A 14069-nucleotide genomic window follows, 5' to 3' on the forward strand; every position below is an offset into this window, starting at 1 on the left:
AAAGATATACCTTCTAGCAGAACATCTTCCAGGGGTACACAATAAGATTGCGGATCTGCTCAGTCGTCCGACACAGCACATCCACGAATGGGAACTTCATCCAAAAGTTCTTCATCTGTTTTTTCAGATGTGGGGCCACCCAGGCATAGATCTGCTCGCCACACATAGATCGGTTTGTCACACATGCAAACGACAAATGCCCAACCTTCGCTGCCAAATATCCACACCCATGTTCCAAGGGCAATGCGATATGTATGAACTGGTCAGGCAGATTTGCGTACGCTTTTCCGCCTCTCCTGCTCATTCCATTAGTAGTGCCAAGCTCAAACAACAGTCTCTCAAGATGATCCTGATTGCTCCAACATGGGCCCGGCAACCATGGTTCACAACACTCCTGGAACTCTCCGTAGTTCCACACCAAAAACTACACCTCACCCCAAAGCTTCTTACACAGAACCATGGAGAGATTAGGCATCCAGACCCAGCTCAACTCAACCTAGGAATCTGGCTCCTGAAGTCCAAGAGTTTGGTTACCTCAACCTCCCACCGGACTGTATGAACATTATTAAAGAAGCTAGACACCCTACTACTAGAGCTTGCTATGCAGCCAAATGGAAAAGATTTGTCATTTACTGCAATAACTACAAAATAGACCCACGAGATGCTTCAATTCAAAACATTATTTGCTATTTACTGCATCTACAAAGATGCAATCTGGCATACACATCCATAAGACTACATCTTGCTGCCCTTGGCGTTTACCTACAAAACAGACATTATTTACCATTGTTTAAGGTACCTGCCATCAAAGCATTTATGGAAGGCCTTAAAAGGATAATTCCTCCCACAATCCCAACCTTTCCAGTGTGAAATATAAACATTGTCCTTACTAGGCTCATGGGTCCTTCATTTGAACCTCTACACAAATGCAAACTGCAGTTCCTTAGATGGAAAGTAGCTTTCCTTGTTGCAATCACCTCTCTCAGAACAGTAAGTGAGATCAAGGCTTTAACCATGCAAGAACCATTCTTACAAATACATCATAACAAAGTGGTTCTTAGAACAAATCCGAAATTCCTTCCCAATGTAATCTCTGCTTTTCATTTTAATCAATCTGTGGAATTACCTGTTTTATTCCCAAAACTAGATTCTGTAGCAGAAGGAGCCCTTCAAACACTTGATGTCAAAAGGGCTATACTTTATTACATTGACAGAACTAAACCTTTTAGAAACACAAACCAACTGTTTGTAGCTTTTTCTCCACCTCATAAAGGAAACCCCATCTTCAAAGCTGGTATTGCCGGGTGGGTAGTCAAATGTATTCAAATATGCTACCAAAAAGCAAAACACACATTAACAATTTCCCCTACAGCGCACTCAACTCACAAACTAGGGGTCTCCATGGCATTCTTAGGAAACATTCCCTTAGATGGCATTTGTAAAGCAGCAACATGGGCTACGCCATACACCTTCACCAAACACGATTGTGTAGATGTGCAGGCAAAACAACAAGCTTCTGTGGGCCAGGCTTTTCTTAAAACACTTTTTCAGACCACTGCAACAGATACAGGTGGCCACCGCTAAGGGAGAGCACTGCTAAACAGTCTATGCACAAGTATGTATTCTGCAGCTCATATATCTGAAAGAGACACGTTAGTGATAGATTCCTTACCTTAGAATATCCCCAGGCGTCAGACTGGATCCGGAAACTTTTGCGTAGCAATACCCCTGCGCGTCGGTAGGCGTCGTCCGCGGCTCCGCGTCCGTCGGCGGCGTCGTTAGCGCCAGGATGACGTCGCCGGAGTACTTAGACGCCGCCATCGCGCGCTAATGTCATTTCTTCTTTTTCCGCGCCAGCTAGCGCAGATCCGGAGAAGCTCTACCCCTTAGTCACTTTCTGACTAAACTTTTTTGATCTTTTGATCTGTTTTTCTCGAGTCGCTACGACTCCAACGGTGCCTGTAGGGATGCCCGGGTTCAAACCCTGCTCCAAGTGTAGCCGACTGATGTCGGTTACCGACCCCATCGCCGGTGTCTTCAGTGTCTAGGTCTCGACCACGACGACCGAGCCTGCTCCGACTGCCGGGCTCTGACGTCTAAGGCTAGGCAGGAGCGTTCCCGCAAGCGGCTTGAGCTCCGGCAGTCGGCCCCGCGCCGTTCAAGGTCCCGGTCCCACAGGAGGTCGAGGGACCGGTCGCGGGGTCGGAGCCCTCGTAGCTCCGAGAGTCAGCATCGGTCTTCAGGATCCCGGTCCTCAGGTAAGAGGCATGAGAGGTCGGAAAGGCATCATCGTTCTTCCGACCCACCCCGACGCTCGCGCGATGCGGCCGGGGATTCGGGTGACACCACCCACGCGGCTCCGTCGGAGTCGCGGGCGTCGCAACCTGCCCCACACCTTCCGGTCCCTGGGCACAATGTGACGCCAGAGGAGGTCGAGCGGTACCTCATGGCTATGAGGTCTCTCCCTCCTCCGCCGGGCTCCGTGGCGCCTTCGGGCCCAGCGGTCCCAGCTGGGGGGCCTAGCGGGTCGGGTGCTTCGGATCCGACGCCGTCAGGGGCTTTGGCCCCGGCGCCGCCGGCGACTTCGGTCCCGGCGCCGCAGGCCCCCACTTGATCCGGATCTGGGTCGTCGCCGGTCGACCTTACGACCTCACTGACGCCGGCCCCTAGGGTGTCGCCCCCGTCCCCAATCCTATCCTTGATTCGGTTCCGGCGCCGGAGCGGCGCCGGTGGGCGCTGCTCTCGACATCGTATGGAGACTTTTACTTCAACAAACCGGCCCTATAAGTTGAACCTGAATTTCAGGTGATGGGTGACGAGGGAGATTGGGACCCTCTGGCACCCTCTGGCACAGAGTTCCAGTCTCAACAGGACTGGACATATGAGCTTGGGGATGCCAGTGGATTGGACACTTCACCAGACACTGGTTTTGTCTCCCCTCCAACCGTGGCTACGGAGGAGGGGGCTGCCTTCAGTGTAGTGTTGACGCGGGCGGCCAAGGCATTGGGCCTGGAGCTCCCCGTCGCGGCCGTGAGGACTAACCTCCTCACTGAGGTCCTTAAACCGCAGGCAAGCTTGACTGAGCCTCTGCTGCCGTTTAATGAGGCCTTGTGTGACGTTCTTTTGGGTACTTGGTTCAAGCCCACTACAGGTCAGCCTGTAGATAGGAACGTGGCCAGACGCTACCGCCCGGCTCCTGGCGACCCTTGCTTATTGTCCACCCACCCCACCCCTGAGAGCCTGGTTATCCAAGCCTCTACTTCCCAGACCGCATTCCTGACGGCTCCGCCCGATCGGGAATCCAAGAGGTACGAACAATTCGGTATGAAGGTGTTCTCGTCCCTGAGTTTGGGACTGCGGTCAGTCAATACCGCTTGCCTCTTGGGCCGCTACACCCACACTCTGTGGGACACAGTCGTGCTGCAACAATGTCCGGAGGAGGCCCGGACTAAACTCGCCCAAGCCCTTGCGGAGGGTCGGGATGAGGCACGCTATTCCATCCGGTGTGAGCTGGGTACCACGGACTCACTGGGCAGAGCGATGGCAACGACGGTGGCGGTTCGACGCCACGCCTGGTTGAGGACCGCCAACTTTTCAGCTGATGTCCAGGCCACCCTTCTGGACATGCCGTTTGATGGCCGTCGCCTCTTTGGCGACAAGGCAGACCATGCGCTTGAGCGTTTTAAGGACTCCAGGGCTACGGCCATGTCCTTGGGCCTCTAGGCCCCACGCCAGCAAACGGGTGCCTTTCGCTCCTTTCATGGCCAAGGAAGGGGCACCCCCCACTTGCTGCCAGCCACGCACCGCAGACTAATACACAGCGTGGTGGCGGCCGTGGAAACCGCCATGGCGGCGGTCAGGGACAACGGCGAGGCCAGTCCACACCTCCCCCTGCAGCATCCGCCTCAAAAACCCTCCTAATCCGTGCTTTCAGGCCCTTGTGACGGCAGTGGGGGGCAGGGTTCACCATTACCACTTCCCCTGGCGCACTGTCACATCGGACAGGTGGGTGCTGCAAATCATCGGAAGAAGCTACTCCCTCCCCTTCGAGACGACCCCTCCAGCCATGTCACCGCAATACCACCGCGTGTCGGGAGATCACTTGCAACTTCTGCAAGAGGAAGTTACGGCCCTCTTGGCCAATGGGGCCATCAAGCACGTTCCTGGGCCAGAAGTAGGGTGTGGTTGTTACTCCCGCTACTTTCTGGTACCCAAGAAGTGCAAAGGGGGCCTACGCCCTATCTTGGACCTACGGAACGTCAACGGCTTCCTCCGGAAGGAGAAGTTCAAGATGCAGACATTGGCTCAGGTCTTAGCTGCCCTAGACCCCGGAGACTGGATGGTAGCGTTGGACTTGCAGGACGCTTATTTTCACATTCCTGTCCTGCTGGCCCACCGACGTTATCTGCGGGTCACGGTAGGCCACGAGCACTTTCAGTTTACCGTGCTCCCCTTCGGCCTTACCAGTGCCTCGCGAGTGTTCACGAAAATGATGGCGGTGGTCGCAGCTCTTCTACGGAGGTTAGGGGTTTCAGTCTTCCCCTACCTCGACGACTGGTTGTTGAAGGCGGGCTCGCCCCAGACAGTCGTCAGCCACCTCCAGACTACAGCCGACCTCCTGCACCTGCTGGGGTTCTCCATCAATGTGCCGAAGCCACACCTGTGTCCCTCTCAGAAGCTTCTCTTCATCGGAGCGTTTCTAGACTCGGCACTGTTTCGGGTTTACCCTCCCAAACAGCGGGTTCGGGATATTCAGGCTCTGATTCCGATCTTTCAGCCTTTATCCCGAGTCTCGGTCAGGTTGACGCTACGGCTTCTGGGGCTGATGGCCTCCTGCATCCTTCTGGTGCAACACGCCCGGTGGCGGATGCGGGCTCTGCAGTGGGACCTGAAGTTTCAATGGGCCCAGCATCAGGGCAACTTGTCCAACCATGTCTTGATCTCGGAGAGCACTGCAAGACAGTTGCGGTGGTGGCTCACGGACCGCGATTGGGTCAGCGGCAGATCCCTCTCCCTACCCCAACCGGAGCACGTAGTTGTGACGGACGCGTCCCTCCAGGGCTGGGGGGGGGGCACATGGGAGAGGCGGAGATCAGAGGCCTCTGGTCTCCGGCGGAGTCCCAGCTCCACATCAACCTTCATGAGCTGTGGGCGATCCGTCTTGCACTGAAGGCATTCCTACCCTCTGTCTGGGGGAGTGTAGTGCAGGTGTTCACGGACAAAACCACCGCCCTGTGGTACTGCAACAAACAGGGCGGGGTGGGCGTGTGCATTAACACGTCCGCTGGCATATTAAAAGATATTCGTCACCAACTAAAAAGAAGGGAGGAGATGCTTCAAGACCTGGAACAGAGATACACAAACACTGGAGACACGGCACTGCTAAGCGGCATTCAGACACTACTATTAGAATAAAACACATTTGCTGATGACGAACTTAAATACATCTTCAAGAGAACGACGGCTAGGAGATATGGGGAAGGAGGCAGACCGGGCAGGGCCCTAGCAGAAAAGATCTGCTCGGGGAGGGCGCCACAGCATATAGCGACTATACATACCAAACAGGGTACTCGTGCACATGACATGCCAACCATTATGGGTGAATTCAGAGACACCTACGGGGCACTGTATGAGGCCAGAGCTCAATTATCTCGGGAGGAACTATTGGAATACATGGCTGACGTTGAAATCGCCTGGCTGGCTGACGTACACAGGGAGTATTTAGCTAGACCTCTCACGACACGAGAAATCATAGACACTATCAAACGACTCCCCAATGGCAAAGCGCCGGGCCCAGACGGCTTCGTCATATAATTCTATAAAACATATGCAGACACGCTAGCACCTCATCTGATGAATCTATACGAGGCCGCACATGAGGCCCAAACACTGCCACCGTCCATGAGAGAGGCGTTGATCATCGCCCTGCTGAAACCGGGCAAAGACGAAGAACACTGCGACTCTTACCGCCCCCTCTCCTTGATAAACATAGACACCAAGATATTGGCTAGTATCCTAGCAGACCGACTGAAGCCACTAATGCCGATGTTAATTAGACCTGACCAGGCTGGTTTCATTCCGGACCGATCGACCACGCACAACACTCGCACCCTTTTTGCACTGGCGCACTACTTGGCCCCGGACATCAAAGCGGTTGCTGTCTTGTTGGATGCGGCTAAGGCATTCGACACAATTGACTGGCCGTTCCTCCACGCAGTCCTGATCCGGATGGGGTTCCCCCCGTTATTCATCGGATGGATTACAATGCTATACTCGGGCCTGTCGGCCCGCATACGGGTAAACAAGCATCTGTCGTCCCCTATACCCATCGAGCGAGGCACTAGACAAGGGTGTCCTCTATCGCCAATGCTGTTCGCCCTTATACTGGAACCCTTGGCTTGTAAGATACGGCAACACCACCACTATTCAGCTATTCAGTTGCCTACGCGACCCATACACATAGCCTTATATGCAGATGACATGGTCCTGTACGTAAAAAACCCTGAGACGAATCTCAACCCACTGCTCAGGGAATACATTAAATTCGGCCAATACTCGGGCCTTCACATCAATTGGGGCAAATCCCTCATACTCCCATTGACGGACGGAACCCGGCCCACTGCGCTGGACTACCCCCTGGAATGGCAGGAGGAACCGACGAAATATTTAGGCGTTTGGTTCCACAGAGACCCGGAGTTGGTCATTCGCACCAACTACGGGAGGACTGTCTCCACGCTAGCAGATAAGGTAAAAAGATGGATTGGACTGCCGCTCTCACTGGCAGACAGACTTGCCATTGTGAAAATGGTGCTCCTGCCCAAATTCTTATATCTCTTCAATAATATACCTATTAAGCCACCGGCCGAGGTGTTTCGCAACATCAAATCCCTCATGCTCTCCTTAATATGGGCCGGGAAGCAGGCTAGATTGGACCTGCAAACTCTGACTCTCCCATACGCTAAAGGGGGCTTCAGGGTGCCAGATATTTACTTATACTACCAGTGCGCTCAGGCGCAATTCGCGCACTATTGGTTCCATGAGATTCCTTTTTTAACGCACGTAGCAGTAGAACGCGGAGACGCTGATCCCATCCCACTAACAAGTATATTAACACACAAACGTCCCAGGTTGCACGATCATGACATCAACCCAGTAAACACCACAATAGAAGCATGGAGGACACTGAGTAGGATGGCGCGCTGCACACCAATCTACGCACCAACACTCCCATTAGCACACCATCCGGCACTATCTGTCACACAGGAGCAGGTGGGGATGGACCTCCTTAAACTTGCTGGCATAGACACCCTAGGGGATTTATATAAAGATGGGATGTTTGTGCCACTGGACCAACTGACATACATTCAGAATCCAACACTGTTATTCAGTTTCACCTATTACCGATTACAGAGGGCGGTGAGGGAGCATTTTGTGACTTTCCCGGTGGAACCACAGGCGCTCGCACCACTGACACTTGTGCTCAACACCCCCTCAGCGTCACACTTGGTGTCCCGACTATACCGCAGTGCGCAAGCTAGTAATGGGGGTAACACTACCAGAGCCAGGGAGAAATGGAACGCAGCACTGGGGGATGACCTCACGGAAGAGGAATGGGAGGCCACCTGCATTCTAACGGAGATGCTGACACCAAACGGGAATCTTAGACTGATTCACTACAAATATTTGCACCACATGTATCACACGCCTGCAAGGCTACACAGGTACGGTCTGAGGGACAACTCTAACTGCACTAGGTGCGGACAGGAACATGCGGATTTTATTCACTTGGCGTGGCACTGCGATGCGGTGGCACAATACTGGGATCAGGTGGTGCGGACGCTCAACACTATACTGGGGGCACAATTGCCGTGTACAGCTAAGGTATGTCTCCTAGGGTTAGTGCCGCAATTGAGGGCGAGACGACGTAAACTTTGTGTGATTGCACTACTGATGGCAAAGAGGAGAATATCCTTACATTGGAACAGTAAGCGGAAACCTACAATAAAAAATTGGCTGGAGGACTTGGCCTATTGTAGAGACACTTTGGTCACGTATGAGGAAGAGTTGCCTATGGGGTCCCGCCCCAGAGACTTCTGGGAACCATTTCAACAGTACCTGGTGTCAGTGGCCACTGTCAATGACGCGTGCTGAGCGCTCAACTGCCATGAGATGTTTGCCACTCTGGGATGCTATTAGAGGGGCGATGAGGGAGGGAGAATGTTGTGACACAGTGCTTTGAGTTTTGTAAGGGGTTCTTACTTTGTTGTTGGCATCATCCTCCCTAGGTTATGGGGGCTTTGGTTGAAACTACTGAAAATGTAAGACTGACCTGGCGTATATACTATGCGGATGCATTGTCCATGAAGACCGAGACTACACCGATACCGAGCAAGCGCCGCCGGACCTATGGTTGTCGGCTGATGGGCTGTGTATGACTAAATCTCTGATTTGATCCTGCGTACTATGCATAGCCGGCCTTCTCAGGTTGTAGGCGATATTGATTGTATTATTTTTTCTTTATGACAATGTGCAATAAATGTCTTACCCAATAAAAAAAAAAAAAAAAAAAAAAAACAAACAGGGCGGGGTGGGGTCGTGGACCCTTTGCCAGGAGGCTCTGCGCCTCTGGCAGTGGCTGGAACATCAGGGCGTGACCCTGGTGGTTCAACACCTGGCATGAACGCCTGGGCGGACGAACTCAGCCGTCGGTGCATGATGGACCACGAATGGCGTCTGAACTCGGACGTGGCACAAGGTCTCTTTCAGCAGTGGGGAGAGCCTTGGTTACATCTATTCGCCACAGAACGCGCAATGTCATCAGTTCTGCACGTTGGAATTTCCAAGGCGGCACTCGCTCGGAGACGCTTTTCGGCGCGAGTGGAGTTGCGGTCTATTGTACGCCTTTCCGCCTATACCACTTCTGCCCAGAGTGCTGAAGAAGATCAGGCGCGACTGGGCCCAGGTTATCCTTGTGGCTCCGGACTGGTCACGAAGATATTGGTATCCAGAGCTACTCAGCATGTCTGTCAATCCCCCGATTCATCTGCCTCTTCAGGAGGACCTTCTGTCGCAGCAGCAGGGGACGGTCCTCCACCCGAACCTGTCCTGTCTCCACCTACAAGCTTGGAGATTGAGCGGCGAGAGTTGAGGCCATTTGACTTGCCTCCTGAAATCTGTAATGTCATTCTGGCAGCCAGGCGTCCCTCCACAATGTCGGTATACGCCTACAGGTGGAACAGATTTGGCATAGTGCACAGCAAAGGCTGTGGATCCACTCTCTGCCCCCCTTTCTGAGGTTCTCCTCTTCCTTGTTTCACTGGCCCAGCAGGGCTCTGCTCTGGGCACTATCAAGGGCTACCTTTCTGCCCTTTCCGCCTTCTTAAGGATACCTGATCAGCCATCTTTGTTCAAGTCCCCTATTGTTAATAGGTTTTTGAAGGGCATCACACACATGTTCCCTCCTGTTCCTTTCGTGATGCCTCAGTGGGACTTGAACCTTGTACTTACTTATCTGATGTGTGCTCCCTTTGAGCCACTTCATAACTGTCCTCTTCGCCTTCTTACTCTGAAGACTGCATTCCTGGTTGCCATCTCCTCTGCCAGGAGAGTGAGTGAGCTCCAGGCTCTTTCTTCCAAACCTCCTTTCCTTTCTGTCCATCCAGACAAGGTTGTGTTGCGGACGAGGCCCTCTTTCCTGCCCAAGGTAGTCACAGCCTTTCACATCGGGCAGTCCATCACCTTGCCTACCTTCTTTCCGCCTCCGCCTTCCCTCGAAAGAGGAAGAGAGGCTCCACCGTCTGGACCCAAAACGTGCGCTCTCTTACTATCTGGATCTCACACGCCAGTTCCGGGTGGATGGCCAACTCTTTGTTGGTTACGTGGGCGCTAAGAAAGGACGGGCGGTGCACAAGTGGACCATCTCTCGGTGGATCGTATTGTGCATCCAGGCGTGTTACTCTTTGGCTAAAAAGGAACCTCCTGTTGGGCTGAGGGCCCACTCCACTCGGGCCATGGCGACTACTACCGCTTTGGGCCGAGGAGTCCCCTTGCAGGACATTTGTCAGGCAGCCACGTGGGCCTAGCTGCACACATTCGCTAGACACGCCTGCCTGAACAGTCAAGTCCGGAGAAAGGGCTTCTTTGGCCGTTCCGTCCTCCAGGACTTTCTGGTGTGATTATTGGTTCGCAGACCCACCACCGGGGTTGGTATTGCTGGGGTATCTATTTTAAGGTAAGGAATCTATCACTAACGTGTTTCTTTCAGACGCACAAATTACTACTTGTGTAACGATATATCTGTAAGAGACATTAGTTAGTGATCGATTCCTTACCGACCCACCCATCCTCCCCGTTCTGCGAACCGATATCTAGGGTTAAGGTCATCCCCTTTCATGGCCCTAGTTTCATAGCACCAATGTTGGTTCTATCATGGCACTGAGTATCTGGCACGGAAAAGCTGTGTATCAGAACTGGCGTCAGCGCCCGAGGGCGGCGTCTAAGTACTCCGGCGAAGTCATTCCGGCACTAACTACGCCGACGATGGACGCAGAGCCGCGGACAACGCCTACCGACGCGCAAAGGTTTCCGGATCCAGTCTGACGCCTAGGGATTTTCTAAGGTAAGGAATCTATCACTAACTAATGTCTTTACAGATATATCGTTACACAAGTAGTAACTTGTGCGCCTCGAACGGAAAATGCTACTTACCAGTATTGTATTGTATTGTATTTTGTTTATTGTTTCAATGAATTAAAATTGTTAACAAAAGAAAAAAGGCTGGTTGGAGATTCCTCCGTCCAGACACTTTTTTGAACATAAATAAAACATGATCATTTCATTTAACGAAACTGTTAGTGATATATAAGACATAATCATTTCTTTAAAACATTCTGGTGATTACTAATTTAGGAAAAAAAGGGGACCTCAAGTTTAAAACTACAGTTTGTCTCTAGTCTTTGACTGAGTCATTAAATAGTAGTTCTTTCACCTTGTGGGCAAATTTCGATAATCTTGCTAGTTCCATTGGGATCTCCAGCTTAAAGAGAAGTTTCATGGCATCTAAACAGGTGCGTATCCCATATTTTAAAAACAAGGGTTTCAGTAAAGTGCGACGTGCATAATTCAAGCGGTGACATATACAGACCATGTGGGCCATGGATTCCTCATACTGGTGACACAATCTGCAAGTAGTAACAACTTCTAATGTTTTCCAACGGCTGTTGATGTCTTTTATCGGTAGTACCATCAATCTCACTCACAGATTTGCTTTGAAATAGACTTATTCAGGGCAGAGACATGGTATGGCTGGCTCAGTTTATCATGGAAGGAACTGGCTAATAACCTGATGTTGCTGCTGGAGAACTCCAGTTCCTTCAAGTCCTCTTCCTTGGATAGCAATCTAACTTGTTTCTTTAGAATGTTTTTTAAGGTTCCAGGTTGATAAATAAAATGCTGCCAGTTGGCCAAGTCAAGGTGCATTTCAATGCAAAAAGTTAGAAGGCCGTTGGCCCACGAGTTGTTACTTTTCACAAAGATTTCCTTCAAGATTGCCTTCATTGTGTTTGGGGGGCAGCACAAACCCCTCTGTAATACCGAACAAACAATGCCCAATGTTTATAGCGCTGTTTGTTTAGCCCAAATTCATGGCGTAACTAGGTGTTCCGAGCATGAGCAGGTATATGAAAGATCTGTTTAAATGCCCGGCAATTGGAGCGTTCCATGGTGTTGATTGATGCAGCAGTAAATGCTTGTTGGCCGTATGTAATCGAGGGGAGTTACTTGGCTCTTATAACCTTTCTAATGGGTCCAGTTGTCGGACTGCTTACAATACAATACTTACCAGTATGCATCAGTTCTTGACATGTTGAGCCGCAGAATCACATACGCCCACCCACCTCCCCGGTACCTCCATCTGTTCCAGGGTTATCTTACTTAGATGCATTACACATGGATATCTTTTCGTTTCTTACAAACTCCATCATTTCCCTTCATGGCGAAAAACAATCTAAGGATGGAGTCGATGCCCATGCGCACTATCGTCCAAAGGAGGATTCGCCTATCTCGTGACTACAAAGACTTCTTCCAAGACAATAACAAAGTGCAAACATCTGAGGCCAACACCAGATGGCGATCAATGCACAAGTATGTGATTCTGCAGCTCTACATGCCAAGAAAAGATGTATACTGGTATGTAGCATTTTCCTTTTTATTTTATAATACCATCTCTGGATAACTATTAATAAAGGTCTAGGTGAGGTATGTTCTTGCAGTGGTCTTGTGCTTCCTGCCCCACAGTTAACTTGCATCCATTTTATCTCTGCTTCCATTACTTATTTTATTTTTCATTTGCCCTTCAAATGTGAATTTCGCATTTCTGTTGCCAAAATCCTCCCTCATCTTTTAAGTGTCTCCTTTTCTCTTCCTCATCATTCTTTCTTGCATTCCTTTTTTTTCGCTACTTCACTCTTTTCTTAGCCTGCATGTTTCTCTTTGTCTGTCTTTCTATGCATTTCCTTTCTTCCACTTTAACTTGTGATTTTCATGTAATGTTTCTGTAACTTGTATATTTGTTATTTTCTAGGTTACCCAAATTGTATCTTTGTGAATTTTGTCTGAAGTACATGAAGAGCCGAACTATTCTACAACAGCACATGAAGAAGTGTGGTTGGTTCCATCCTCCAGCCAATGAAATTTATAGGAAAGACAATGCCTCAGTTTTTGAGGTAGGTTCTAAGCAGAGTCCTACTGCAGGCCTCTGCCAATAAGCAAGCAGAAGATCTCCAAAATACTTGTTTGATGTACTGAAAATACATAGACTCCATCAGGGTAATTGTCATCAATGTAATGGCCACTTTAATCCCAAAAATGTAAAAGCTAAATAATTGACACACAACTCCGTTTTCAGTTTAGTATCCATCCTCATCCTAGTACCTGCTGTTCAGTATCCAATCACACATTACTAACCTTTACTCTATGTCTAAACTTACACTTGTACTCCAGCTCAATCACCTGAGTAACGTTTGCTCAGTATTCTCCAGCATGGAGGGTAGGATTTATTTCATGTTTTTATTTAGCTCAACTCTACCAAAATAAATAAGTGGTGTGCTTTACAAGAAGAGCAGCATTGGAGACGTGGATTCTACTTTCAATAAAATCAGGTCAATAGGCCGCTCAGAACCCAATACAAAACAGCAACGTCAGCAATCATAGTTGGAGAGAGAAGGTGAAAGGAGACATAAGTATCTAGTCAAGTGAGGAGAGGAGAGGAGAGGTGAAGAGAGACTGAATTATTTAAGAATAGGAGGAGAGATCATTATAGAGTTGTTGATGTTAAGAAGTGGCAGAGTTAGAGGAGATGTAAAGGCGTGCAAAAATAGACAAGATTATAGGGTTGGTTGAGGGAAGATTTTAAAGTTTATCAGTTAATTGTGTGGTTGCTCAAAACCATTGCAATAAAATTACTAAATACTTAGGATACAAAATACATGTTTCATAAATACCACATAAAAGTAACTGTTACATTGCAAGTTTTAGAAATTCTTTGTTGCCCCACCATTTCTGTCTATGCCCTCAAGGTTGAGCTCTTTGGAACGGCACTTTGTCTAAGGTTTAAGTGAAGATGGATTGTTCCACTGGTGTGGTGCCGCACCACTCTGCCTGTTCCCATGCTTCGTCCTTGATAGGGGTGTAAAATGTATGTAAAGTAAAGTGCAGGTGCCAAAAAGTGCAGAACAGTGCTGCCGGTGTAGTCTTCTTGAGCACGAGCTTAAGGTGGGGGTAGTTCTGCTAGAGGGCTACTTTTACCTCAACAGGCCTGGAAGGTGTGATGTTGGGCATCCTTTTCTCCACATTCTGCAGGAATTTTTTCAAGAGGACAGTTAAACAGAGGCTCCTCTTAGTCAATATTTTAAGAACTGCACCTAAACTACTGCTGGGTATACCATGGTGAAGTATTGTTGTGGTGCACGATTTTTATAGCTTAATGTCATCCATCTGTGCGATCTTTTTGATAGTGCGACCTTGTCCTCAATGACAGAGCGAATTGTATGGCTTTCCAGGCCATCTGCTTG

The 14069-nt window shown here is 49.9% G+C and overlaps 1 protein-coding gene across 2 annotated transcripts in view; it reads left to right on the plus strand.

Moving 5' to 3' along the window:
• Positions 1-14069, plus strand: part of KAT6A (lysine acetyltransferase 6A) — a 1535407-nt gene that overhangs the window by 926984 nt on the left and 594354 nt on the right. For both annotated transcript variants that reach the window (XM_078666232.1, XM_078666233.1), the window contains exon 10: positions 12581-12722. In XM_078666232.1, coding sequence (XP_078522358.1) covers positions 12581-12722 — 142 coding nt within the window. The remainder of the gene's footprint in view (positions 1-12580; positions 12723-14069) is intronic.

Source organism: Lissotriton helveticus, chromosome 11 (genome assembly GCF_964261635.1).
Source record: "Lissotriton helveticus chromosome 11, aLisHel1.1, whole genome shotgun sequence".
Lineage (NCBI taxonomy): Eukaryota > Metazoa > Chordata > Amphibia > Caudata > Salamandridae > Lissotriton > Lissotriton helveticus.